We start from the raw sequence: 27,628 nt of genomic DNA, 5'->3' as shown, positions 1-27,628 counted from the left end.
CGCCCCCCCCCCCCCCCCCCCCCCGTTTTATTTGCTTTGGAGAGAAGTTCTCTCCAACCGTGAGAACTTCCCTCCGAGTTCGCCCGGCCCGCGCGCCCCCGGAGCTGCGCTTCCTCGAGAGTAACTCCCCTCCTCGGAATGCTAATAACGAGGATCTTGCGAACCCGGACTTGGGAGGCTGCCCTCCCCACCCCCCGCCAACTTCCTCCACGCGAAAGATCGGTGCTTTTACGACACAGATGCCGTGCACGGTGACTTGGGGGGTGCTTCCTCTCGAGGAAGCGCGCACCCCGATCGCGCTGCAAGAGATCCCGGAGAAGGGGGGAGGTCGGCTGAGAAACCAACTTTTGGGAGGAGGCGGGCGGGAGGGGGAGCCCCGGCCCCTCCGAGGTCTCCCCCTCTCCTCTCCTCTCCCCGCCCGGCCTCTTCTCCTTGCCACATTCCCCGATGAGTGAGCTCAGCTGTTCGCGCCGAGCTGCCTCTCTCCTTTTATGGTCAAACAGCTCGGGCAGGGGCGAGGCGCCTTTCTTTTTTTTTTTCCGCTTTAAAAAAAAAAAGAGAGAGAGAAAAAAGTCGGCGATGAGCTAGGAAGTGCCGGCCCTGCGCAGTTTCTCTTTTGCGCTTCCCACTCCCCGCCTCCTCTTGGCCAAAGCCAGTCGGCGCCCAAAGTTGCGCGCGGGCCAGGCGAGAACCCTCCTGGCCTCGGGGAGGAGCCGCCCCGGGAGACCAGGAAAAGAGGCTTTCCCGTCGCCCTCTCCGCCCTCGCCCGCCTCCTCCCTCCCCTCCCCGCGGGGAATCCAATAACTGAGTCTCCCCTTTCTGCCTTCGTTTCTTGGAGCTGCGCCCTAAAGGTAAGCGCGTCTTCTTTCTCCCAGGCTCTTTCTTTAAAAAGAGAAAGTACTCCGATTCCTGACTTCGGGCGGTCTAAGTGTGAGAGTGCAGACGTGCCGTGGAAGTTGCGTGTCCGGAGCGCCCCACGCGCCTGAGAAGTGATTTTTTTAAAAAAGTTGGGCGCTCTGGACACGCGTCCCCCCCGCGCACGTCTGGCTTGGCACGCCCTTCCAGAGCCGTCCTGTGCGGTGCGCCTTTACGCAAAGGGGAGTATTTCAACGGGGAACGCTCCCAGGTGAGGGCGTGACGGAGTCGCGTTGGATGGAGTTGCGGTGGGATTTTACGCAGGGTTGTTCGGGTCGACCCGTTGACTTGCATGGGCTCGGATGAGTGTGTGAAACTCCGCTAGGGCTGGTTTCCCATTTGGGACGAGAGTGGCCACGATCCCAGTTAACAGCGTGGTCCTAAGCGTGCTTGCTCGTGCGCAACCCTCTCTTGAGTTCAGTGGGAGTCAACTCCTAGCCAAAGGATTGAGTCGTTGCTGACCTTTTTAAAAAGCGAAGGGGGTGCGTGTATGAGACTGCTTTGCTTGCTTTTCTGGGAAGCGAGTCGCCTGGATCTCTGGGTCTTCTCCCGAGGAAATCTAAGCAAAAAAACCCCACGCCGAGGCGGTCTCATGTCTGGCAAGTCCCCTTTCCCCTGCTCGGAGGAAATACCTCTCCGGCAGTCTCCTCCTTTCTCTTGTAAAGCCTTGGCAGTTTTGCTGAAAGTTGAGACGCGGGCTGGGAGTTCGGGGGGGCGGCTTTGTGTGCGTGCGAGCTCAAACCGCCCCCCAATCCCCTGAACATTTTTCCAGATGTGCGCGCGTTTAGGTAGCGGAAAGAATCTGCCAGCCCTGGTGGGAAATGCAATTGTTGGAAGGACTCGGTGTCTGTTCCAGGAAGGGAGAATTGGGCTGGTGGATCAGTTTTCAAACAAACAAAAAAGGGCCTTGCTGAAGGGGGGGGGGATATAGGGATGTGTTAGAGTGAACTGTTTGCAAAAGCTTTAGAGCCGATGCATGCTTAAAGCGCTGAGCGTCTTTTAATGGGGGGGGGGGAGGCGTAACTTCTGCCTTAGCTCAGTCACAGGAAAACACTTTTGCCGGGGAGTTTTGTAATGCTCTTTTTCTTGCCAACAAAGCAAATTGTGCAAGATTAGCCAGGGGTTGACTTGGAGGAGGGAAGGGGAAGGAACAAAAACATGGGAGGGAAATTGTGTTTGCTCATTTCCCTGTAGCTTGTCCAGTGTTCACCAAGAGAATGAAATAAGGACTCGGTGTCTAGGAGCAGTATACCCCTGAGTATCAGAGGTGTATCAGGGGAAGATTATTGCCCTTGTGCCCAGGCTTTCCAGAGGCCACTGCTGGAAGCAGAAAAAATAGACGTTGATCACTCGATAATCCTGCTTCTTCGTAAATCCCCCCCTTTACAGTAGTCCGATCAGTGTGTTCATTCATTGTTTGAGAGAAGGATCTCGATTCCTCCCTTGCAACATACAACACTATTGCCCCGGTAACAACCTGTGTTTTATTTAGAATTCTGCATTTGGGGGGGAGGGCGTGCTTCCCATCAGAGCTGGGCGTACAGGGAGTACGTTCGCTACAATTGGCGCGCTTGCAATCTGTGGAAGACGGCCATGTCGAAAGAGCCATGGTCGATTTCATTGCATGGCCATCCTCTGCAAGGATTGTGCTTTTGCAGTTGTAGTAAGAAGAGGTGGCGTGGTCCGGGGCAGAGGTTGTGAACTCCCCTTGAAAACCCAAACCGCTGGGTGTGGCCTCGCCTAGTTTCGGTTCCCTACTGGTGGTGGCCCCTGAACTGCATTGAAGCTGCAGCAACTAAAATGCCTGGCTGCGTTGTGAACTGAGGAAGGGCAGGGAGACTTAGTGGGTGGTGTGTTCCTGTTCTCTCTCTCTGTTTAAATATAGCAGTACACAGGATGTGGGCAAATTGGTCTGATTCTGCATCTGGCACAGGCGAAGCACAGACCACCAGTTGTATACTGCAAGCAACAAAAGCAGTCCATGTGTGCAAGGAGTTGCTGGTGGGTTCATTTCTGTAGGCTGGGGAAGGGCTGTGGCTCAGTTATAGGGGCTCTGCTTGGCATGCAGGAGGCTCCAGGTTCAGTCCGCAGCATTTCCCTTGAAAGTGATCAGGCAGTAGGTGACACATGGAAGACCTCTGCCCCGTTGACTGTGATGGGCCAAAGGTCTGATTCAGTATAAGGAAGCTTCATGGTTTCATGCTGTGCTCTTTGGTGACTTGTCTTTCCTCTGCATTTCAGGAGCCTGCCCGGGGAGGGAAGGAGATGGGCGATCCAGAGCAGTGTATGCACTTTTCAGAACCGAGTGGGGAAAGTTTGTCAGTTTCCCTGCTTCAGGGGGGGTGGGATTGTGTTTCTGAACTGGGGGGAAAAAGAACTTGCACGCACTCCTCCCTCTAAGCGGTGGAGCCCTGTGAGCAAAAATTCTACCTTGTGAGCGACTGGCGTTAAAGTTTTGAGCCAGCAATTTGGCTGCTGCATAAATCAGTTTGCTCTGGAGCCCTCCTTCCTGAGCTGAGACAAAAATGGGCGAGCCGGAGGCTAAAAAACTGTGAGCTGGCTCACACTAACTCAGCTTAGAGGGAACACTGCTTGCATGTAAGGGGAAGCCCGCTCTGGCCTGGATAGCCGAGGGTAGCCAGATCTCGTCAGGTCTCAGAAGCTAAGTAGGGTCAGCACTGGTTAGTATTTGGATGAGAGACCTCCAAGGAATACCAGGGTCTTGACGCAGAGGCCGGCAATGGCAGACCACCTCTGAAACATCCCTTGCCTTGAAAACCCTACAGGGTCGCCATAAATCAGCTGTGAGTTGACCGTCCTTTCCACCACCAACGGGAAGCGTAGGCTGAATCCCTCTCTCTGCGTTCAGAGTGCCCCTTTGTATAGACGAGCATTCAGACGTGCACTTCCCGTAGCCTGGAATGGTGCACTCTCCCACTTGTTCCGGCTCATTGTAGAAGCTGGCGTCTGATCACCTCTCCTCCCCTCGTGTCAAAATGCTGTCCCTGTGAAGATTTAATCCCTGTGTAATCCCTGTGTAGATTTAATGTACCCTTGCTGGATTATATAATTTGTGTCTGTCAGGCTTTGTCCATAATATTGTAGGTCAGTGATGGCGAACCTTTTAGAGACTGAGTGCCCAAACTGCGACCCAAAACCCACTTATTGATCGCAAAGTGCCAACACGGCAATTTAACCTGAATACGGAGGTTTTACTTTAGAGAAAAGAACTCATACATTAACTTAAGATGATCCAAACAAAGTAAGGAAAGCAATCCCAAATGCTTTCATTTACTTAAAATTATTTGGCAGAGAATTCGACACTTTAATGGTGGTCTGGGCCTGGCAGGGGCGATGGCACGCGTGCCCACAGAGAGGGCTCTGAGTGCCAGCTCTGGCACCCGTGCCATAGGTTCGCCACCACTGTTGTAGGTTGTGTGTCTTTTTTTGGGGGGGGGGAGCGACCTGTTGCTGAGGCTGTTGCCTGAGAGCATGGGTGACACATGGCATTTTAATGTGCATTTTAACAGTTCCTGTTCTAGCTACAGAACGCCCAGGAGGCGGGCTGGTTGGCTCAGTTGCACACATAAATCAGCAAGACACTGGGGATGGTTAGTTATCTTATCCGCTGAAGTCATGGTAAAACGGATATGGTCAGACTTCCCCAGCTATTGCCTCACGAGAGGTATTCCTTTTGTTAGAAATGTTTTGGTCTCCTCCTCCAGCATTTCAGAAACAATTGAATGTTTTAAGTACTTTAAAAACACAAATTAAAAAAACCCCTTTCATTCAGTCAATAATTGCATGGAGTTGTATGTGTGGAGCAGGGATCCCCCGCCCTTTTGAGCCTGTGGGCGCTTAGGGGATTCTGACGCAGCGTGGTGGGTGTGCAGCAACAAAATGGCTGCCACAGAAGGCGGAACCAGCTACAAAATGTGTGGCACACTTACCTCCAGTCATACTGTGATGATGCCACCATGATTGTGGTGAGAGTGGCCACACAAGCAACATTTTAAAAAATCTGTACAGCCAAACCAATCTCCAGTAGCCTCTCCTGGCCCCTCCCACTTTTTAAAAACACTTGGCGGGTGCCACAGTGCCGGGCCCCTTGTCTAGAGTCTGGGGAGTCCCTTGTCAGTTTCCTCCCTAAGAAAGGAGCCACCACAGAGCTGGCCCTGCTACCTCTGGCGACACTGCCCAAAGACCTTAAACTTTTTCTTCGGGATAAAAGCCCCAAGGAGAGGAGGCACTCTTTGAGAAATTGTATACTGGGCTGTCAAAAACCAGCTTTCCCCAAATCATTTGGAGACTGCATTTCTTAAAGGCCTTTTAATTTAATACATTTTTTAAAAAATCTCACCCTTCCTCCAGAGAGCTCAGGATGGTATATGTGTCATTGGTCCTTTCCGTATCTGCCTGCCACTCCGGATTTTCTCAGTGTTCGAGTTGAGAGGCAGTTTAGCACCCAAATAATCCAGGCAACAGCAGGCTGAAACCGGTCTGACCACAGAAGGGAGGGAAAAACCTGGAATAAAAAGAAGGTTGAACTCGATTAGGTTGAACGTGTTTTTAAGACAGGGGGGGGGGGGGGGGGGAACATGGATTAAAAAGAAGGTTGAATTCGATTTTATTGCAGAATGGCTTGGAGGACACCGCAGAGAACATGGCTTAAAAGGAGAGTGCAAAAGAAGGCCATTCTCTCCTCCTTTCACAACAATCCTATGAGGTAGGTTAGCTTGAAAGAAGGTGGTTGTCCAGCAATCTGAACAGCAGAGAGTGGACTTGAGCCTTTCCTAGATACTCCCTCTAAGCTGTGGAGTCTCATGAGAAAAAATTCTACTTTGTGAGCTAGTGGCATTAAAGCTGTGAGCGAGCGATTTGGCCGCTGCATAATTTAGTTTGCTCTGGAACCCTCTTTCCTGAACTAAGAAAAAAAATGTGTGAGCCGGAGTCTAAAAAACTGTGAGCTAGCTCACACTAGCTCAGCTTAGAGGGAACACTGGTTAAGAGCCCCCCCCCCTTTCCTAGCCACCGTCACGGAAGGTGTTATGATTTCCCCGGCTTCCTAAAAGGCATCGTGTACCTTCATGGTGCCATTTCCTCCCTCTGTCCCTTCCCAAGTAGCTGGAAAGTGAGGTGGCGCCAGAGCCGTCCTGGAGTCTTCTGCATTTTGCAACATGGCACAGGGAATTTCTTCCCTGGGGCAGACTTCATGACTCGTTCAGGCCTGCCCAGACGATGTTGCTTGCTGGCTGGCACGGACACGAGAACTCAGCAGTTCTGGTTCTGGGACGCATGTCGAAGTCGCCGTCGAGTCTCTTGTGTCCTGATGACCACCGGGGGGCCGTGATCTTAAAACAGTCTCGGCCTCCTTGTTCGTCAGCTGACAATGGTCCCGGAAGGGTCTGAGGTCACTGGCAAAGCAGGCGAAGAGGGAGGCGGTCGGCAGAACAGCTGCAGGAGGATGTGGCTGTGGACAGCCTGTGCCAGAGGAGCTTGTCCCGGGGTGGAGGAGGTGGGAACAGCTGCTCTGGCCGTGGAACTAACATGGCAGCCCTTAGGCAGGGTTACCCCCTCCTCTGTCCCCTGAAGTCAGCCGGCTTCAAGGAATGCAGCGCTTGGCCTGGGTTGCATTTGTCGGTGGCTTTGGGAGACAGCTGACCAGCCAGCTTTGCGGACCTGTGTGCCAGACGTCCATTTTTTTTTTAACTAGTCCCGGTCTGCAGTCTTTCAGATCAGGCACCAGATACGATCGGAAAATGTCAAATTAACCACAACCTTGTTTTCCTGAGCTGATTTATAGGAAACGGCAAGCTTGTGGTTTCTCTAGTTTAACTCTGGCAGCAGGCAGGATGGGAGAGTGAGACACTTTCGGGGGGAGGGACTTTTTTGGGCTTGTGTCAGGAAACAGCTGGCAAATTCAGACCGGGGGGCAGTCTTCCTGTTCTTTTGCATTTCTTAAATATGGGCCGGAATGGCTGGGTTCTGGTCCGAAAGGCCTTAACGGTCTCTGGAAGTAACAAGACTGCAGGCATGTAGAGTTGACGGTGGATTCTTGGGGGAGCCCTTGAGGTTTAGCTTGCAGGCACCATTTCTAGACTTGGGCGTAAAGGTTGCTGGAAACGGGTGGCTCTTGGGGACTGGCAGAGAAATCAGTGTGGCTCACTCAGAGCCTGGGAATTTGGCCTAAAATTTTGTTTGCGCTGGGATAATGGTAGCTGCGGTGGCTCAAGTGGTTAAGACGCTGAACTGCAGGCTGTGGAAGGTCGGTAGTTCAGCAGTTCGAGACTCGGGTGCCGCATGATGGAGTGAGCTCCCGTCTCTAGTTCCAGCTCCTGCCAACCTAGCAGTTCGAAAGCAAGAAATTGCAAGTAGATAAATAGGTACCGCTTCGGTGGGAAGATAACAGTGTTCCGTGCGCCTTGGTGTTTAGTCATGCCGACCACATGACCACGGAAACGTCTTCGGACAGCGCTGGCTCTTGGGCTTTGAAACGGAGATGAGCACCGCAACCCTAGAGTCGGACTCGACTGGCTTTCGAGCAAGGGAACCTTTACCTTTTAATGGTAGTATCCTTGACTTCTCTGCCTATGGTGATGATACAAAGTGTTGTCAAGTTGCAGCTGACTTATGGGAAGTCCATAGGGTTTTCAGGGCATGGGATGTTCAGGCGGTTTGTCATCTCCTGCCTCTTTGTAGCAACCCTGGATTTCTTCGGTGGTCACCCAGCCAAGTAATAACCAGCGCCGTTAGTTTCCAAGATCTGATGAGATCGGGCTAGTTTGGGCCTTCCCGTTCAGGGCTGTCTAACTGTACCTGTGGGAAAATCTTTTCTTCTTGGAGAAGAGGGACAGCATTAGAGGCGGGTTCCACCCCCTTTAGAGACTCTTGGGCTAATGTGGCCCTCAAGAAGGCTCCCTTCCAATTTGTTGAGGTAGCCTCATCTTGGGACCTTTGCATCACCTTTGTGGTGAAGAGCATGTTAAGAACATGAGAGAAGCCAATGCTGGATCAGGCCAATGGCCCTCCAGCCCAAGACTTTGTCACACAATAGCCAAAAATACCAGGTGCCATCAGGAGGTCCAGCAAGACACTAGAAGCCCTCCCCCTGTTGCCCCCCCCCCCGCAGCCCCAAGCACCAAGAATACAGAGCATCACTTGCCCCAGACCAAGAGTTCCTATCCATACCTAGTGGCTAGTAGCCACTGATGGACCTCTGCTCCATATGTCTATCCAATTACCTCTTGAAGCCGTCCATGCTTGTAGCTGCCACCATCTCCTGTGGCAGTGAATTCCATGTGTTAATCACTCTTTGGGTGAAGAAGTACTTCCTTTTATCTGTTCTAACCTGACTGCTCTGTTAATACGGAGGGTACCAATCAAAGGAAAGGTTATGGTTCTGTGCTGGTTAGGTGAGGGCAGGGCTGGGTCTCTATACCATTCAGGGTCCTGGATAAAAGAGGAGACACTTGTAACCAATATTAGGATATCTAAATTGGGCAAGGAGCTGCGGTGGCTCAAGTGGTCCATACCCTGAACTGCAGGCTGTGGAAGGTCAGTAGTTCAGCAGTTCGAGACTTGAGTGTGCCGCATGATGGAGTGAGCTCCCATCTCTAGTTCCAGCTTCTGCCAACCTAGCAGCTCGAAAGCAAGAAATTGCAAGTAGATAAATAGGTACCACTTTGGTGGGAAGGTAACAGCGACTCGGTGTGTAGTCACCCCGGCCACATGACCACGGAAATGTCTTCGGACAGCGCTGGCTCTTCGGCTTTGAAACGGAGATGAGCATCACAACCCTAGAGTTCAGCTAGCTTTCAAGCAAGGGAACCTTTACCTTTACCTACATTGGGCAAATCAGACCAATGATCCCTCTAAGCTGTGGAGTCTTGTGAGCAAAAATTCTACTTTGTGAGCTCCTGGCATTAAAGTTGTGAGCGAGCGATTCGGCTACTGCATAAATTAGTTTGCTCTGGAGCAGTGTTCCCTCTAAGCTGAGTTAGTGTGATCTAGCTCAGTTTTTTAGCCTCCGGCTCACACATTTTTGTCTTAGCTCAGTAAGTATGGCTCCGGAACAAACTAATTTATGCAGCACCGCCAACTCACTTGCTCACAACTTTAATGCCAGTAGCTCACAAAGTAGAATTCTTGTTCACACGACTCCGCAGCTTAGAGGGAACACTGCTCTGGAGCCATCCTTTCTGAGCTACGGCAAAAATGTGTGAGCCGGAGGCTAAAAAACGGTGAGCTAGCTCACACTAACTCAGCTTAGAGGGAATACTGAATCAGACTCTTGACGTGCAGGGGCAGCAGACCCGTGCGTTGCTTGAAACTATTCTCCCCCCCCCCCAGGTGCCGTGTTCGCAGTTTAACTTTTAAAAAGCCCTTTGTGATGTTCTGGCGCCACGTGGGCTTTTTAGCAATTCACAGCAATCTGGGCGTTCGTTTTATCTGTCTCCATCCAAGCCAGCCTCACCCTGAGCAGCATGCCCCTGTCAGCGCTACAGTGGCGATGATCTTTCGCCCTACGTGCCTGGTCGTCTCCCTTGCCTGCAAAAAAAAAAAGGCCAGCGGTGGGACGGGCGGGCGTTAGGACAGACTCCGTGTAGCCGGGGCTGGGAAAAAGGAGGCGTGTGACTCCAGGAACGTGTCAGCGAGGCTGGCTGGGTCTCCGAGCTGCTTCCTGCGGGGAGGGAGGCGGAGCAGGCGGAGATGCCGGAGTACGGGAGCGCTGGTCTCCGGCCACAGTGACAAGGGGGACTTGGCAGGGCGGAATCTCAGCTGCCCGTGCAGAGAGGGGCAATCTCGGGAAAGGGGGGGGATGCCAGAGGTTTGTTCTCCGATGACACCGCCGAGGAATCTGCCAGGTTTCCTTTTGTTCCGCTCCGGCTGTAAGAGCCTCTCTGTGGACCAGCCGAGGCTAAAGGCCTTGAGGTAAGGGGTGGCGGAGGGGGGTGGACCTCGAGTAACTTAAGGGGATGGGGTGTGTGGTAGAATCGGGAAAGGGGAGTGGGCAGCCATGCCAGCAGCGCCACACAGCTGGGCCCTCCCCTCCCCGGTTGCGAGGAACTCCGAGTTGAGCAGAGTCTTCCCGAGCCCCTCCAGTTGTTGTTTTTCAAAGCGCCCTATAGTCTGAGCGGCAACTTTGGCTATTGCCAAGTCGGTCCCTGAGCTTCGGCTTCTCTGTGTCCGTGAATTTGGTTCTTTCCTGTGAGATCTGTTCAGCTACACACACACCCCATAAAGCATTGGTATCCTGTTGTTTACACAGAAAAATAAGTTCATTTTAGGCCCGGTTTCTGTCTACAAAGCGGCTGGAGGCTGTCCAGTTTTTACTCCTTGCATCCTGATTCTCCTTACCCCTGTTGATTCTCCACCCCTTAGAATGGTGGCCTGCAGTGTTCTGGCCTGCGTTTCTCCCAAATCTGTTTTTGATAAGAACACCTCTTCCTCTCTCCCTAGGTGCTGAGTCAGCCCGGTCCAAGATGGCTTCCTCAGGGGCCCCAGGGACCCGCATGACCTCCACGGTCAGCATCAACATCTCCACCCCCAGCTTCTACAGCCCCCAGAAGAAGTACGCGCCCGTCGTCGCCCCCAAGCCCAAAGTGAACCCCTTTAAAGCCGGTGGGGCCGGGCCTGGGAATGGCTTGGATCAGATGCCGTCTCCTCCTCCTCCTCCGCCGCCGCTGGCAGGGGCTTGTGCCCAGATAGGGAAGGTAGGGGAGATCCCAGTGGCGGCGGCACCGTCTCTTACTGAAGGTAAGTCCCTGCCATGCTGGCTTGTGTTTGGGAGATCAGTGCCCTCCCCAAACTGTCGTCGTTCATGATGCCCCAGGTTGATTGTGTGAGAAGGAAGGATGAACCTTCTTCTTAACCATCTGTTTGAGCGAGGCTGTAGATCTCTGGACTCACTCAGCAATAGAATTAGCACTCTCCTAGGTGTGGGGATTGTCTTAAATCGAGTGACGTGGGGAAGGTTAAGCCCTCTTTCTCTGCCCGGGTACCTTTTACCCTTCTGGAATACCATATGGCCTAATGGAGCGACTCCAGATTTCTGTACGGAGTGCTAAAATGCATTTGGTACAGTGGTGGTCGGGCTGCGAGAGCTGCAGGCAGGAACTCTGAGGGTGGTCTCGGACCTTGGTACCTCCTCGGGATGCCAGCCTCCAGGTGGGACCTGGGGACCCCCCAGAATTACAGCTCCTCTTTGGACTACAGAGATCAGTTCCCCTGGAGAAGATGGATGCTTTGGAAGGTGGCATTGTACCCCGCTGAAGTCCCTGCCCTCCTCAGACTTCATCCACAGATCTCCAGGAGCATCCCGACCTAGATCTGGCAACCAGTGTTCCCTCTAAGCTATGGAGCCTTGTGAGCAAAAATTCTACTTTGTGAACTATTGGCATTAAAGTTGTGAGCCGGAGATTTGGCTGCTGCATAAATTAGTTTGCTCTGGAGCCCTCCTTCCTGAGCTAAGACAAAAATGTGTGAGCCAGAGGCTAAAAAACTGTGAGCTAGCTCACACTAACTCAGCTTAGAGGGAACCCTGCTGGCAACTCTGCCCCATCCCCCACCAGTGGCCGGGGGTACCAGGGCAAGTCTAGTACCTTCTCTCCAAATCTGCAATACAGACTATATAGGTCAGTAAGGACTGTAGAGGTGGCTGAGTGTATGAATGTGGAGTACGGTTTTCTTCTTCTGAATCGTATCTTTGGTTGGCCTGCTTCCCGCCTTATGCTGGTTCTGTTTTCGTACTTACAACAGTGAAAACGTGAGCCAGTACAGGATAATGACCTCAAATACTGCTACGTCGTAAACTTTGGTACTTTGTTTTTTGGGATGGTCTTGTAGGAGCAATTAAAAAAACCTCAAGAGGTGCCAAGACTGGGGTGTGTATGCGTAGGAGCCTTTCTGTCTGCCGTGGGAGGAAACCCTGCTACTTAATTCAGAATGCGTGTGGTCAAGTTACAGTGTCTCAGGGATGAGGTGAAAGGTCTTCTGTACGTGCTCAGAGGTCCCTTTGCTCTGTGTCTGATTCATATTTGTGCCTCTTGTGTATTTTTATCACATTTTGCTGAGGAGCTCAGTGGCAGGCAGGGTTTCTTCTCTGCTCGCTCACCCTTGCCAGAACCTTGTGAAGTAGGTGAGGCTGAAGGAGAGCGACTAGGCCGAGGTCTCTCGGGAAGCATTGTGGCAGAGTGAGGATTTGAACCTTAATCCCCCAGATGGCAATGACCCCTAACCACTACACCACACTGTGGGTGTACTTGAATGAGGAGGAAGTAGCTAAAAGTCTAAGACCAGCAGCAACTGTGGAAAGTTCCCCCCCCCCAACAAAAATTACTTCTGCGTCTCTCTTCTGTGGATCAAACTGTCATCACATGCTGCTCCGAAACCACAGCCTACCATAAATTCTGTCTGGGTGTGTTGTTTTAGCTCCCCACGCGCCCGCTTTCCATTTTAAAGATGCTTTTCAGCAGGGACTTTGATGTGCTGACCTGGCTCCCTTTAATTTCCTTTAATCTGAAAGCTGTCTTCCTTTCTCTACTTCACAGGCCTCCTAGAAATTAAACTCCCATGTTTGCGTCCTGCTAGATCTGGCAGCTACCCAAGGATATGTCCTTGACTTCACAGCAGGACGGCCACAATGTTACGATGCTTCTCTCCGCTAAGAGATAAAGAGGAAGTGTGTGAGCGTAACAACGCCTCATCTGAGGCAGGCCCAAGAACAGTGGTTAAATGTCCTATTTCTGCCAGTCAAGTTAAAGGGAAAGCATTGGGAGGGCGAAAGCTTTCAGAAGACCCAGTCCGAGCTTGCGTTTATTCTCATGAAACATCTGAGGGGAACCTTATGTACTTGTGGTGGGGAGTTAATGAAAAAAGGGTTTTGGTTGCTTCATGCCTCATGCAGTGTGAGGGAAGCTTATTCGAACCCTTAGCTGTTTTTCTTCTTCTTCAGTTATCGCTTTTAAAAGGCCCTGGGATATATTTTCCCATTGTGGAAAGTAAATGCCCCTCTTATGTGTATCAGCAGGGCTGGGAAATTGGGACTCACTCCTGTTTTTTACCTCAGCATGAGGGGCAAGATGCAGTCTTAAGACTCTATAGAAACGTGACACTTTTCTTGTGGCGCCCCGTTGAATTTCACAATTTCTTCAGTCCACCGTGCGGAAACCTTTTTTCCTCTGGGGAGATTACTTCATGAGCTTGACCCCAAGGATTCTAGTCTTCCAAAGGTGGCTGTTCCTGTAAGATGTCCCTGTGTTTACTACAACAGCCTAACATGGCTTCCTGTCTAGAATCCATATTCCACGCGTCTCAGATTAAGTCCTGTGTGACTTTTCTCTCCTCAGGCTCAAGCACATTTGAGTTGTGCTGGTGTGTGCTTCCTGCTGGGTCATGGCATGAAAATATTAATGGCACCACACTAGAAGCGCTTGACTGTATGGTGATAAAGCATTCTTGAGCGAGCATTGGGGTGTAGTGGTTAAATGTCAAAATAGGAGCTGGGATAAAAAGGTAAAGGTTCCCTTGCTTGAAAGCCAGTCGAATCCGACTCTAGGGTTTCGGTGCTCATCTCCGTTTCAAAGCCGAAGAGCCAGCGCTGTCCGAAGACATTTCCGTGGTCATGTGGCCGGCATGACTAATCACCAAGGCGCACGGAACGCTGTTACCTTCCCACCGAAGTGGTACCTATTTATCTACTTGCAATTTCTTGCTTTCGAACTGCTAGGTTGGCAGGAGCTGGAACTAGAGACGGGAGCTCACTCCGTCATGCGGCACCCGGGTCTCGAACTGCTGAACTACTGACCTTCCACAGCCTGCAGTTCAGCGTCTTACCCACTTGAGCCACCGCAGCTCCATAGAGGAGCTGGGATACCCATGTTCAAATCCTCACTCTGCTGTGAAGCTCACTGAGTGACCAATTACTTTCTGGCAGCCCAGGTACCTCACAGCAGTGTTCCCTCTAAGCTGAGTTAGTGTGAGCTAGCTCAAAGTTTTTTAGCCTCCGGCTCACACATTTTTGGCTTAGCTCAGGAAGGATGGCTCCAGAGCCAACTAATTTATGCAGTAGCCAAATAGCTCGCTCACAACTTTAATGCCAGTAGCTCACAAAGTGGAATTTTTGCTCACAAGATTCCACAGCTTAGAGGGAACATTGAATTGTTGAGGGTCAAAAACGTGCGCCAGTGGTATGTAGTGGTTAGTGTGTCAGAGGTAGGATCTGGGAGTCCCAGGTTCAAAAACCCACTTGATCATGGAAGTTTGGTAATGGAATTCAGCCCAGTCTCTACCTCACAATTTTGTTGCGAGTGGAAAATGGAGGAGAGGAGATCCATGTTATATCCCATTGAGGAGAACAGTGGGCTATAAATGAATTAAATTGAAATAAACCATATATGCGGCTGTGAGCTTGTTGGAGGGACAAGTGGGGTAGACACTTAGTAAAAGCTGTTTTTACTAGTCTTCCATTTCACCAAATCGTTGATTGGAGAGAGAGCCTGTTGAACTTAATGGATTATAGGCCTTAGGGATCCGAGCTGGATTTGACACCCTTTTGATATGTCTGTTAAACGAGCCATTCTCATGGCCTGAGAAATAAATGTCCATTCTGGAAGAAACCCCAGGTTCAGACTGGACCTGTGGCTGGAGTTGAGGCCTAGTCGTAGGGGAACAGCAGGTCATACATGCAGAGAAACTGTTCCTGGACTGTACCACTTCAGACTAGAGGGGGAATTGCATAAGGGACTGCCCCCTGCATGTAGACTAGCTTACCAAGCTTGATATTGTCGACTAGAATCTTAGTGTATCCATTCCCCTGGCATGCACGTTTTCTGTTCGGCAGCAATCTGTTTCCTTGAGGAGCATCTGAATTTGTGGCCCTCCCATCTCCAGTACACAGTGGTACAATCCAAGAACAGTTTTTACTGCTATATGCATAGGTCTAGTCTCTATTTTCACTTATACGTGGGGTGGTACAGAGGTCCTCTTCTAGAATCAGGATGTACGGATGAACTACCAGTGCATGTGAATTGCTTTGTGCTAAGATGAATGCTATGATCTTAAGCATGCTTATGGGAGGGTCTAGACTCGCTGGCCCAGGTGGGAGCCCTGCTGTTGTCGGACTTGACCCGGTGAAATATTTCTCCCACAGTATTTGAGCTTTGTTCAGAACAGGGTTATTACTGCAGCACGAGCCAGTTTGGTGTAGTGGCTAAGTGCGTGGACTGTAATCTGGGATAACCAGGTTTGATTCCCCACTCCTCCACTTGCAGCTGCTGGATGACCTTGGACAAGCCATAGTTCTGACAAGAGCTGTTTTCTCAAGGGCAGTTCTCGAGAGAGCTCTCTCTGCCCCACCTACCTCACAAGGTGTCTGTTGTGGGGAGGGGAAGGGGAAGGAGTTTGTAAGCCGCTCTGAGACTCTTGAGTGAAGGGTGGGGTATAAATCCAAACTCCTCCTCCTCCTCCTGTTGCCTCCATCCTGTTTGCACTCCTGATAGGCACGTTTGCTGTTTCTCAGTTCTTCTATCCCTTTTCCACTTGCCCCCCCCAGCCCCCTGGAAACATTCAGCCTTGATATAACAGTTGGCTAATTAAGCCGCGCAGGCCCAGAAAGATAATTGATTTCCTGCATCTTCCTGGGTCTCTTGTCTGTTCCTGCGGCCCTCTTGCTAGGCTGCTGTTTTCTCCTTGGCTCAGTCTTCATTTGGACAGCGGTGCTCTTCTTCTCAAGAGAACAGGGTTCCCGGTTGCTCTTGTAAATGTGAATTTGCTCTTGTAAATCGTGCCCCCTCCCAGCCGCGGGCGCTGGCAGGCTTCTCCCGGATCGTCAGGAGAAGTCGACTGCCATGGCGATCTCCGAAACCGGAACTTGTAAATATTTCTGACGTTCCAAGGTTGGAAAGGGCCTAGCAGGCTGTGGGGAGGCCAGCTCGGCTCCTGGTTTGCTCTCTCATTCCTGGTCCAAGTACCTTCTTGAACAAGTAGATTGCTGGCACATCCCGAGCAGGGCATCCCTTATGCTCTCATTAAGATGCTAAGGCTGTGCTGGGTGGCTTCTCCGATGCTTCTCCATGCCAAAAAACTCTCACCCCTCTCTATAGAAAGGTTGCGTGTTGAGGCAAGGGCTGTGCTAGAACTAGTATTATGGGGAGTGCAATTCCTTCTCATCGTTTAATATGTAGCCACTGATTCCTCTTATTCTCTTTTTAAAAAGAGGGATTTCTTTTCGGAGAGCGATCAATGCACCGTTCTGTAACTTCAGCCCTTGCAGTTCTTTTGTGTTCCGCACCACAAGGTGGTGCTCCTGCAGGAGGGTAGGAAGGTTTGGGAAGACGCTGCCTGCCTCTGAGCATCTGCAGAGTGAGATGTTGCAGAACCTCCTTTCCCGTCTCCCTTTTATATTTCTCTTTGATCGAAATGGACTTGGTTAGGAACTGACTCCAGATTCCTAAAAAAGAGGGAAAGGATGGTTGGATTTCAGAGAGCAATTGGGTAAAGAAGGATTAAGAGAATTCCTTTTAACCCTAGTTTAGAACCCTTTCAGCTGACATTTGTTTGTTTAATGTGTTCATCTCACCCTTCCTCTAAGGAGCTCAGGGTGGCAAACATGGTTCTCTCACGTTTTATCCTCACAACAACCCTGTGAGGTAGGTTAGGCTGAGAGAGAATGGCTGGCCCAGGGTCACACAGTAAGCTTCCATGGCAGAGTAGAGATTTGAACCTGGGCCTTAGTACAACACACTACCCAGCAATGTTCCCTCTAAGCTTTGGAGTCATGTGAGCAAAAATTCTACTTCGTGAGCTACTAGCATTAAAGTTGTGAGCGAGCCTTTGGCTACTGCATTAAATTGGTTTGCTCTGGAGCCCTCCTTCCTGAGCTAAAACAAAAATGTGTGAGCTGGAGGCTAAAAACCTGTGAGCTAGCTCACACTAACTCAGCTTAGAGGGAATAGTGCTACCCAGTGCCTCACACTGTTTCTAATTATCTGTAGGATTTCCTTTGTAGAGAGAGCCAGCTTGATGTAGTGGTTAAGAGCGGCGGCCTCTAATCTGGAGAACTGGGTTCAATTCCCCACTTGAAGCCAGTTGGGCGACCGTGGGCAAGTCACAGCACTCTCAGCCTAAAAATAAGCATAGCCCGCCACCTAGTGGTGCTAAAAAAGAGCTACAGGTTCAGGCAGCCAAACAATCCTTCGGGATCTCCTGGCTATTCCACACACAATGCCATGCGATAATTTAATATTTTTTTGTAGAAGTCACGTGTGTCCTTCCCTGCAGTCTGAAGTTGTGTAGTCCAGCCACAGGCTGACCGTATCACTGGTTTTGCAGGCTTCAGATAACTGTCACTTTTGGCCTTTTTTCCTCTATTCTTCGGGCTTTGTGGATGCTCATCTTGAAATGACTTTAAAAAAAACACCTCATGGCTTGCCTACTTTGGGCCCTTCCAGAGGCATACGGCACAATGACAGGATGGTGTTCTCCCTCAGTGATGTTTGTCATTGGCAAAGTGACCCTGAATAATGGGTCCTCCTTTGCATCTTTCCTTAACGTTCTGTGTGGCACTGGCTTTAAAGCTATATGCTGGTCGTCTCTGGTTGGTCTTACACAGAAACTTCAGCTGTTGTGGTTTATAGTAGAGACGACCAACTTCTGCATTTCTGGTGAGCTGTGCTATTCTCCAGAGGTTAGTCGGCAGCCAGAACATCTTACTTCCCTTGAGGCTTCAAAGATGTGATACGAAGTTTGTGGCTTCCATTTGTAAACGTCGCCATTGGGGAGCATGTGCGATATGGGAGTTGAATCCATTGTGTTGGCAAAGGCTGAGAAATGAATGTGCTTCCTGAAAGATCCTCTGAGACAACATCTGTAGAGATCCATTAATCTGCAGAGATCCATTAAGAGTCAGTTTGGTGTAGTGGTTAGGAGCACAGAGTCTAATCTGGGAGAACCGGGTTTGATTCCCCACTCCTCCACTTGCACCTGGCTGGATGACCTTGGGCAAGCCATAGTTCTGATAAGAGCTGTCCTTGAAAAAAGAGCAGTTTCTGTGCAGAGCTCTCTCAGCTCCACCTACCTCACAGGGTGTCTGTTGTGGGGAAGGGAAAGGAGTTTGTAAGCCGCTCTGAGACACCTTTGGGTAGTGAAGGGCGGGGGTATAAATCCAAACTCTTCTTCTTCTTCCTTCACATGCAGCTGCTGGTGTGACCTTGGGTCAGTCACAAATTCTTTTGTAGCTGTTCTCTCAAGGTCAGCTCATTGGCTGTGTGGAGTGCAGGGAACTACAGCAAAAGTGGTGGGCTCCTGTTCGGTCCCTTATTTCTTTCTTCCCAGCTGACTTTGTGCTTCCACAGTGACTTTGACTCGGTCACACCCCCACCCACCGCCCTGCAGGGGGGCTTTCTGCTGCAACACTTCTCAGACTTGGAAGTGGCAGCCTGACCGGGGAGACAAGACAGGAGGAGAGATGGGCGAGCAGACGGGATGGAGATGGCTGCTCTGCTGCCGCTGGTGGCTTGTGTGCGCCCTGCGTTGGTGCAACCGGGCTGGACTGAGAAGGTGGGAGCTGAAGGAAAAAACCCGGGAGGGGAAGCTGAGGGAGTGCTGTGTTTCTCTCCCTTGGCGGCCAGCTTCCTTGGCAATGAGGGCACAGGCGCATGCAAGCAAGCGAGGTCTGCAATCTTGCACTGGAGGGAGAAGGGGAGAAATCTCTGTAGTTGCAGGTTCAGCCACAGGACCCACAGCCTCCTGGCCGCACCACACCTGTCAGCCCACATGCCGTGGCTTAGGGATGTGCATTCGGATCTGAGCTGAATGCACCCCCAAAAATGGCCCATTTGGGCCCCTTTCGGGCTGCTGTGGGTCGATTCAGAATCTCTGATCTGAATCGGCCCCAGTTACTTTTTCCCCACCATAGAGAACAGTGGAGGGGATGGGGGCAACCTGTTTGGGGGACCGTAGAATTGGACCCCGTGGTCCAATGTTCTTGAAACTTGGTGGGTATCTTGGGGAGAGGCTCCAGCAGCTTCCTTGTGAGTTTGGCGCCTCTCCCTCAAACCACCTCCCCTCCAGCCCCCTAGAATATACCCTATGTTTTCGCCATTGACTTCAATGGCCCATAGGATATAATGGGGCCGAAATTGACATTCGGCTGGCGGAAAGACTCCCCAATAGGCTGGTACTGCCGAAATTGACACACGGGAGTCTTTCTGCCGGCCGAAATTGCTTCTGCCCGATTCGGCCGCCAGCCCAGGATGGAGCCTGTGGGGCTGCTGACAGGTGGGGAAGTTGTGGGGCCTTGGTAGAAAGTCGAGGGGGCGGGGCCCCAGAATGCTTCAATGTAGCTACGGGCCTGGTCACCAGACCGCAGAGCTCAGTTCCTCTGGCGCTCCAGGTGGGGCCTGGAGATCTCCTGGAATTAGTTTCCCTGGAGAAAATGGCAGCTTTGGAGGGCGGACTCTGTGGCCTCACATCCCCGCTGAGCTCCCCCCCCCCAAATCTGCTCTTCCCATGCGCCGCACCCAAAACCCACAGAAATTTCCCAAACTGGAGTTGGCAATGCTAGTCGCAGTGCAAAATGAAGGTGACATTAGGTAAAACCGTAGCAGTCCAAATCAAATTACTTTTGCATACTGTTGGAAGGAGAAAAGAGAACTAAACTTAAAACAAAACAAATAGGAGCCTGTAGGGAAGATATTTTAAAGACTAAGGGAGGGGCCACCACCGAAAAGGCCACTCCTTGGTCGTTGCCTGGCTTTCTTCAGATAGTGCCCCCCCTCTGGAATTCTGTGCATGGCATGAGAGCAATATTCGTTATCTCTCTGATTAAAATCGGAAAATCTCTAATATAAAATTAGAGAGTAGAGACTATAATGGTTGTTGAAGCTGAGCAAAGTTTATCCTATACTCGGAGCGATTGTTTTGTTAAATGCTGTACAGATCCTAGAATCTAGCCACTCCTTTCCTTGACCAGTAGATCGTTCTGTATTTAGAAAGTTGTGATGGCGGGGGGAGGAGGGAGACCAAGGCAGAATGACAGAGGCAAGTCTGCCCCGGAACAGCCAAATCTCCCATGTTTTCCTTTCCTACTCAGCAGAGTGGGAATCGTGCCCATATCGATGCTTGCGAAATGGCTCTATAAAGCATTTTGAGGTTTCTTTGGCAGGCGGCGGGGGGGGGGCCCCCCCCCCCCCCCAAAAGAAGAAAAGTGTCCTTAGCCAGGGCAAACTTTTGATGATTTCTAGCTTCAAGAACCCTGTCGGCTTTCGGTTTCTCAGCAAGGACAGGCAGCTTGGACGGGGCCATGTGTCCTGTGACCTTAAGTCCTTGGCGAGACTGTGGAGTGATGAAAGCTGCCGGTTTTGGGCCCTCCTTAAGTGAGCACTGTCTTCTCTTCAGCTAGATAATGTGAAGGGTAGTCACTCTGCTTGGCCTTGATGTGTGCAAAGATCGGGGCCTCCTAGATATGGAGCAGGACTTCACAATGGCTGATTCTGCATCGGCTTTTCCCTCCGTTGTTTTACGGAACCCACGTTGGAGCAGAAATCCCCCTCTGCATTGCATGCCGGTTTCACTTCCTTCGATGATCAGGTTTTATGGCGGCTTCCACACTCCGTGCCCGATTTTGAGTTCTTTGATCATCGGATTTTATGGAACCTTCTGCATAGATTAACGGCCGTTTTATGGCCATTCAGGTGTGACTTTGCTGTCAGTACGGTGTTGCCCCCCCCCAGGTATCTGAATGTGGTTCTGAGCTGCACTTTCCCCTCCCAGTTGAGAAAATATGGAGCGAATGCTAGACGCAGCATCGCCCAATGGTATGATTATGATCTATGCCAATAAAGGTTTTGAAATTGAATTTGAATCGCCCCATGTCTGCAGACTTCTCCTGGTGCTTTTCAGTTCCTTGCCTGAGTGTTAGCTTGGTGGTGGGGGGGATGGGGGTGGAGTTGCAAAGAAGAGCAAGAAGTGTGGCCTTGAGCTTCTTCCAAAGGCCAAGTGTGGTTATTCTGCTGACTTCTGTCCAGTCTCTCCGCCCCCCCTCCCAGTCCTGCAATGGGGAGGCAGCTTGAGGGCTCAGTGCTACCCTGGGGCACTTTCGCCTTGGCACCAACACAGAGCCGAGCTTCAAGAATCCCTCCTCTTCTCCCTTCCCCGCTTCTGCTGTGGGTCCCCCCCCCTTCTCCTTGTGAGCTGAAGGTGAGCCAAAGGCCTCTTAAGTCAGTCTCATTGCTTAATCTGGTTTGGTGGTGTGTTGGCTGGGGTGCTTGCGTGCATGTGTGTGTGTCTGAGCTAGGGTTGCCAACATCCAGGGGTAGTCTGGAGATTCCCCAGAATTATAACTGGTCTCCAGCAATGTTCCCTCTAAGCTGTGGAGTCTTGTGAGCAAAAATCCTACTTTGTGAGCTATGGGCATTAAAGTTGTGAGCGAGCCATTAGGTTGCTGCATAAATTAGTTTGCTTTGAGGCCATCCTTCCTGAGCTAAGACTAAAATCTGTGAGCTGGAGGCTAAAAAACTGTGAGCTAGCTCACACCAACTCAGCTTAGAGGGAACACTGGTCTCCAGCTGACCAGTTCCCCTGGAGAAAATGGCTGCTTTGGAAGGTGAACTATATGGCATTATACACTCCTGAGGTCCTTCACCTCTCCACCCCTGAAATCTCCAGGAATTCCCAACCAAGAGCTGCCAACCCTGGAGTGGTTGTAGTACATAAGGAGAAGAGATTGGATTGGATACCCCACCCTTCACTCGGAGTCTCAGAGCGGCTTACAAACTCCTTTCCCTTCCCCTCCCCACAACAGACACCCTGTGACGTAGGTGGGGCTGAGAGAGCGCTGACAGAAACTGCTCTTTTTCAATAACAGCTGTGCCAGAACTGTGGCTTGCTTTAGGTCATCCAGCAGGTACAAGTGGAGGAGTGTGGAATCAAACCCGGTTTTCCGAGATTAGAGTCTGCACACTTAACCACTACACCAAAGACCATAAGGGGAGGACTTGGCCACTGATGCGTGTGTGTGTGTGAGGGATACAGATTCTGTGTATATGGATATCTGCTTGTGTGGAAAGTGTGGTCATATGCCCTTGACATTGCTGGCACTGGTTCCGTCTATCCTTGTTCAAATCAAAACCTGGACATTTTTTTTGTTTTTGTTTTTTAAAATAATGGCTTATCATAATATTTTTCCGTTAAAAGCATTTGGCAGGGGGATAGATAGATGCAGTTTCCTGTCTACCTCCTCTGGACTAAAGGATGGTGAACTGATGGCCGAGGTTGCAGAGAGGGGACCCAGATATGGGGTTGTCTGTACTGACAGGACTTTGTAAGGGGTCTGACGTCCCTGCCTGACTGTAAAAAGCCATTTTCAGGCTGTGCAAACATTTGATCAATGAAACAGGTTTTTAGCAGACCCTGAAAGTAGAACAGAGCCTTTCTAGATCAGCCCACACAGGCAGACTAGAGGAACACTGTGTAACAACCGTTGGGTGTACCATAGTCGGTGCCAGTCAAACATGCGGTGCCAGAATAACTCACGTGAATAAGCTCCGTGCGGCACATGGCCGCAGTGAAAGCCAAAAATGATAGCTTTAGGTGTTCCGAGCAAATTCTTAAGACTTAAGTGGGCTCGTGTTTTTCAAGTGCCTTAATTCTTTGACTCTAGTTACAAACGTTTTTGGACAAATCAGGTGGGCAAGTAAAAGTTGAAAGGGCAGCTTATCAGAGAGAGAGAGAGATATCCTAGAAACTGGCATGAGGAAGGTGAGGCTAGTCTAGCTAAATGTCCGTCACATTGGTCGGGGCAGGCTGTCTGAGGTAATCTCCGTGTCGAGACAGAGCCAAGGCCCAGTTGCTTATCGTGGCATGAGGAAGGTGAGGCTAGTCTAGCTAAATGTCCGTCACATTGGTCGGGGCAGGCTGTCTGAGGTAATCTCCATGTCAAGACAGAGCCAAGGCCCAGATGCTTATCGTGGCATGAGGAAGGTGAGGCTAGTCTAACTAAATGTCCGTCACGTTGGTCGGGGCAGGCTGTCAGAGGTAATCTCCGTGTCGAGACAGAGCCAAGGCCCAGTTGCTTATCGTGGCATGAGGAAGGTGAGGCTAGTCTAGCTAAATGTCCATCACATTGGTTGGGGCAGGCTGTCCGAGGTAATCTCCGTTTTGAGGCAGAGCCAAGGCCCAGTTGCTTATCGTCGCCTCCTCCTGGGCCCTTTCTCCTCTCAGTCTGCACCCGGTTTCAGTCCTCTTTCTGTCTTCCCATCCATCATTAAGGCTTGGGGTTTTTAACTGGGTGGGGAAGTTTGTGGAGGTTTGGAGATGGAGCTGCCTGGGAAGGGGAAGGACCTCAGTGGGAGAAAACGCCACAGAATCTATCCTCCAAAGCAGCCATTTTCTCCCGAGAGAGCAATTGTCATTCTGGGAGACCTCCGGGCTTCATTGATGGTTGGCAAGTTGGTAACCCAGTGGAGACCAGGGTCTCGGGTTGTCTTTAACAAACTTGGGCTGGCCTGGTGGTCTCCAAGCGGCCTCAGAGGAGGAAGTGAGAAATGAACGCATGAAGCTGCCGTATACTTCATCGGACCCTTGGGGTCCCTCAAAGTCAGTATTATCTCCACAGACTGGTGGTGCCTCTCCAGGGTGTCAGGCAGAGGTCCTTCCCCTCACCTACTGCCGCCTTTTTAAAATGCTTTCTTTAGACTCTGAAGCGCTGAACTGGGACGGAGTTGTCGAAAGAACACTCCCCAGAGTGCATAGTAAAATTTGGATGTTTTAGGCAAAAGGAAAGGGGGTGCACTCGATGATATGGTTAGGGAGAGGCCTCAACTGGTTCCTTACCTCTGGCCCAGTCTTGGGACTAGGCCCGATACTCATCTCCCCGTTTAGAGTGTGGTAAAGTTGTGAATAGCCAAATATCACATGCTTTCTCCCCCCCCCCCCAGATACAAGGGACTCCACCACCATGATACAGCATCTAAGTGGAAAAATTAATGTCTTAAAATTTATAATTGTGCAAGAACAACCCCGGTGTGACAGTGCCAGGCCTTATAAATGTGTTTCCGTGTCGGGTACTGATCCTCTTCTGCCTAACAGAGGGTATTTTTAGCAACCCTGGCAGGCAATCTGGTAGCCCATGTTTGGCAGATGTACCACCTGGTGTTTTCGCAATATTCCCTCCCTCCCTGAGCACGTACCACTTAGACGCTCCAAAGTTACTTCTTGGAGAAACGGAGACTAGAACATAACTTCTGTTTGGTCTGAGAAGCAGCCAGCTTAGACAATTGGGCTAGCAGCCACGTTTGGTCTGATTGGAGACCAATGTCTAATGTCTTTTAACAATTTTTTAAAAAAACAAGGTGGATGTTGGGTGATAACGTAGAGTGTGAGTTGTAATCCTCCCCCCCAAAAATTCTAAATGCAAGTTTCATGCCGTTCGAGAAGTCACTTGGTGCCCACAGGCTCTATCCTCCTTCAGCAGTATGTCCTACCTTATAGGGATGTTGTAGTAACGACTGAGAGAAGGTGCATGAAGCTCTTTGAAGACCCCAGATGCAGTCAGTATGAAGTCTCTCAGGAGACCGGAGTGCTGCTCCTGCCTGAAATCTCTAGCCTAGCAGAGCTGATGCTTCCATCTTTGACTGCCAGCTCAAACAGGCAGGCTCAATGTTAGCCCCGGACAGGGAGGGCCACGTCCCACCCCTTCACGATGATACGCGAATGTAGCAGTCCCTGGACGTTCTACTGTGGCTAGCCGATCAGTTGGATTATTGGTTCCTTGGGCTGTCAGGAAACGTCCCTTTGCTCTCTAAGATCCTTCAAGGCAAGAAGGATCTACACAACTCGTGAAACCGCTGGGCAATACTAGTTAAGCCCCCCACTTAACCTAACCTGGTTGCTGAACTTGATGAGATTTGTGATGCTCTTCCTCTGCCTATTGGTGGTACAGCTTTTCCTCTGCTGACTGTCTACACAACTTCTTGGGGGGGTGGGGTGGGATTGTCACATCTTCGCTATGCAACCATTTTGAATAAAAATTGCAAAAGGAGTCTGTAACAATACAGCAACAATGATATTGCTATCTTCCAAAGATTACTGTTTGGGCACCCAAATGCTCTGTGTTCCCCTATAGTGCACTGTCGTTTAGGACTGAATTCATTGACTGTTGTGTGGACGTTGCTGTTAAAAATGGACGAAGCCCCCAAAGGCCTGCAACCAGAATGGATCGGTAGCATTCGGTTGCTAGTTCCGTTGTCGGAACCAGAGGTCCCCAAACCTGTCTGAGTCTTCAGGCATCTTTGGGATTCCGACACGGCATGGCGGGCGGAGCCGGAAAATGGCTGCCGTAACACAACGGCCACGAGAGGCAGAGCCAGCCAAAATACGGCTGTAGCAGTTTAGTGTCAGTCGCTCAGCAAAGATCCATGTGTTGTGGGGGCAACGGCTGCCGAAGCAATGTTTAAAAAAAATCTGCATAGTCAATCAGAAGCTTTGTTGGGCAGAGACGGGAAAAATCATGAAATGTAAAATTAAGAAGGAACCGGAAGTGTTTCTTCTGGGACTTAGAATGGAAGAAGTTAATATTGCAAAACAGACTTTAATGTGGTATATGAATACAACTGCTAGAATGACGTACGCTCAATGTTGGAAGCAAGAAAAAACTGATATTTGGGAGTGGTTTAAAAAGTTACTTTTTATGGTTGAAATGGACAAAATGACAAGAAAGCTTAAAAATTAAGAAGCAGAAAACTTTTTTTGCAGATTGGAAGGACTTCAGAGAAATACTTTCTATGGCCTCTTTCTAAAAACACGTGGGGGTGCCAGGAAATGTGTTGGCAGGCACCAGTGTGCCCACGGACACTACGTTGGAGGACCCCAGTCTAAACGGAGTGATATGGCTACTCTGCATTGTAGGCAAGGTGTGTAGGAGATCTGGGAAGAGTTGGTGGCTGTTTGAGATCTAGATAAGTATAGCATTGACTGTTGTGGGGTTTTTTTAAACGCTCTTTCCTGTTTGCATTTTGGCTTGGCGTAAGGTACATGCCTTTCTGCGTATGTATAATTTGTATTGCCGTGTTGTCAAGTGAGTAAATGCTTGCTCTGTCAATGTGGGGAATGGTGTGGGAGGAGCCATGTTGTTCATGGCCTGCGCCAAGGAGATCTTGGCCTACTGAGGCACTGCTAGTCTTGGGTACTGATGCAGAATAGATCTATAGACATTCGGGAGAATTGGCTGTGGAGATGGTTCAAACGTGTACTTTAAAGCAGCACCTTATGCACTGGTTGCAACAAAACCCCTGCCATGTTTTCATAAATGCAATAGGGGAAAGAGATCTCTGGCCAGGGCAAAGGTTATTGAAGCATGATGCGAAACATGAAACCTAACAGAGCGCTGTTTCTGTTCCCCGCAGATCTTCCGCTGCCGCCACCGCCCCCTCCTGGAGAAGACATGGTTCTCTCCGCCAGCAGTGCTTTCCCTCCTCCGCCTCCCCCATTTGTGGAGCCGTTCCCCCCAGCCCCGGAGGATGTCTTCCCGTCTCCTCCCCCTCCCGTGGTGGAGGAGGAGCCTGTGTCTCTGAGCGGGCTGCCCGCCCCCCAGGTGAGTCTCCACCCAAGATAGTCCAAGGGCAGGGTTGACTGGGACAGGCCTGGTTTCCCGCTACCTCCTTGTTCGGTGTCGCTTTGCCTGGGTTAGACATCTGTGCTGCCATCCTGTCCAGGTTGGGTCGTGATCCATACCATGAAGCAAGCACTGCGGCAGTCCTCAGAAGGGTGTGTGTGTCTGCGGGTGTTGGCTGACTTCAAGGAGCATCTGCCAGCCTCTTTGTTTACCAAGGGTTGTCCATGGTTTATGTGTGTGTACAGCTCTGTTTGCTGCTTTTTGTTGTTGTTGTTGTATATATTTTTATTTTAGAAAGCAAAGCACAGGATAGGGGAATACAAAAGGAAAGGAGGGATTATGAAACTACACACACACACACACACACACACACACACACAATACATCACAGAATATACAGAACAGAAAAAAACCAAGAGTCCAGTAGCACCTTGAAGACCAACAAAATATGTGGCAGGGGATGAGCTTTCATGAGTCACTGCATGCTTCTCATGAGCAGTGACTCATGAAAGCTCATCCCCGCCACATATTTGTTAGTCTTTAAGGTGGCTCAAGCGGTTAAGACGCTGAACTGCAGGCTGTGGAAGGTCGGTAGTTCGGCAGTTCGAGACCCGAGTGTGCCGCATGACGGAGTGAGCTCCCGTCTCTAGTTCCAGCTCCTGCCAACCTAGCAGTTCGAAAGCAAGAAATTGCAAGTAGATAAATAAGGTACCACTTCGGTGGGAAGGGAACAGCGTTCCGTGCGCCTTGGTGTTTAGTCATGCCGGCCACATGACCACGGAAATGTCTTCGGACAGCGCTGGCTCTTCGGCTTTGAAATGGAGATGAGCACCGCAACCCTTTAGCCAGACTCGACTGGCTTTCGAGCAAGGGAACCTTTACCTTTACCTAAGGTGCTCCTGGACTCTTGCTCTTTTCTACTGCTACAGACAGACTAACCCGGCTACCCATGTTGACCTAGAACAGAAGAAGTAAATATTTCCCCCTTCCATCCCCTTCATTGCAGTTTTTAAGGCATCTCCTATATAATGGCCCTTCAAACATTTTGCATTTCTCACGTCAATGACGTCATAACTAATCTGTTTGGCAACTCTGTTATTAATT

General features: G+C 50.5%; 1 protein-coding gene across 2 annotated transcripts in view; it reads left to right on the top strand.

Annotated features, from left to right (window-relative positions):
* The first annotated feature begins 572 nt into the window (after nucleotides 1–572).
* The window catches only part of ZYX (zyxin), a 43,182-nt gene continuing 16,126 nt past the window's right edge, over nucleotides 573–27,628 (top strand). For both annotated transcript variants that reach the window (XM_015428125.1, XM_015428124.1), the window contains exons 1-3: nucleotides 573–851; nucleotides 10,375–10,671; nucleotides 26,316–26,503. In XM_015428125.1, coding sequence (XP_015283611.1) covers nucleotides 10,398–10,671; nucleotides 26,316–26,503 — 462 coding nt within the window. In that variant the 5' untranslated portion in view covers nucleotides 573–851; nucleotides 10,375–10,397. The remainder of the gene's footprint in view (nucleotides 852–10,374; nucleotides 10,672–26,315; nucleotides 26,504–27,628) is intronic.

Source organism: Gekko japonicus, unplaced genomic scaffold (genome assembly GCF_001447785.1).
Source record: "Gekko japonicus isolate JY-2015 unplaced genomic scaffold, Gekko_japonicus_V1.1 scaffold1321, whole genome shotgun sequence".
Taxonomy (NCBI): Eukaryota; Metazoa; Chordata; class Lepidosauria; order Squamata; family Gekkonidae; genus Gekko; species Gekko japonicus.
This window is presented reverse-complemented; position numbering and strand designations above follow the sequence as displayed.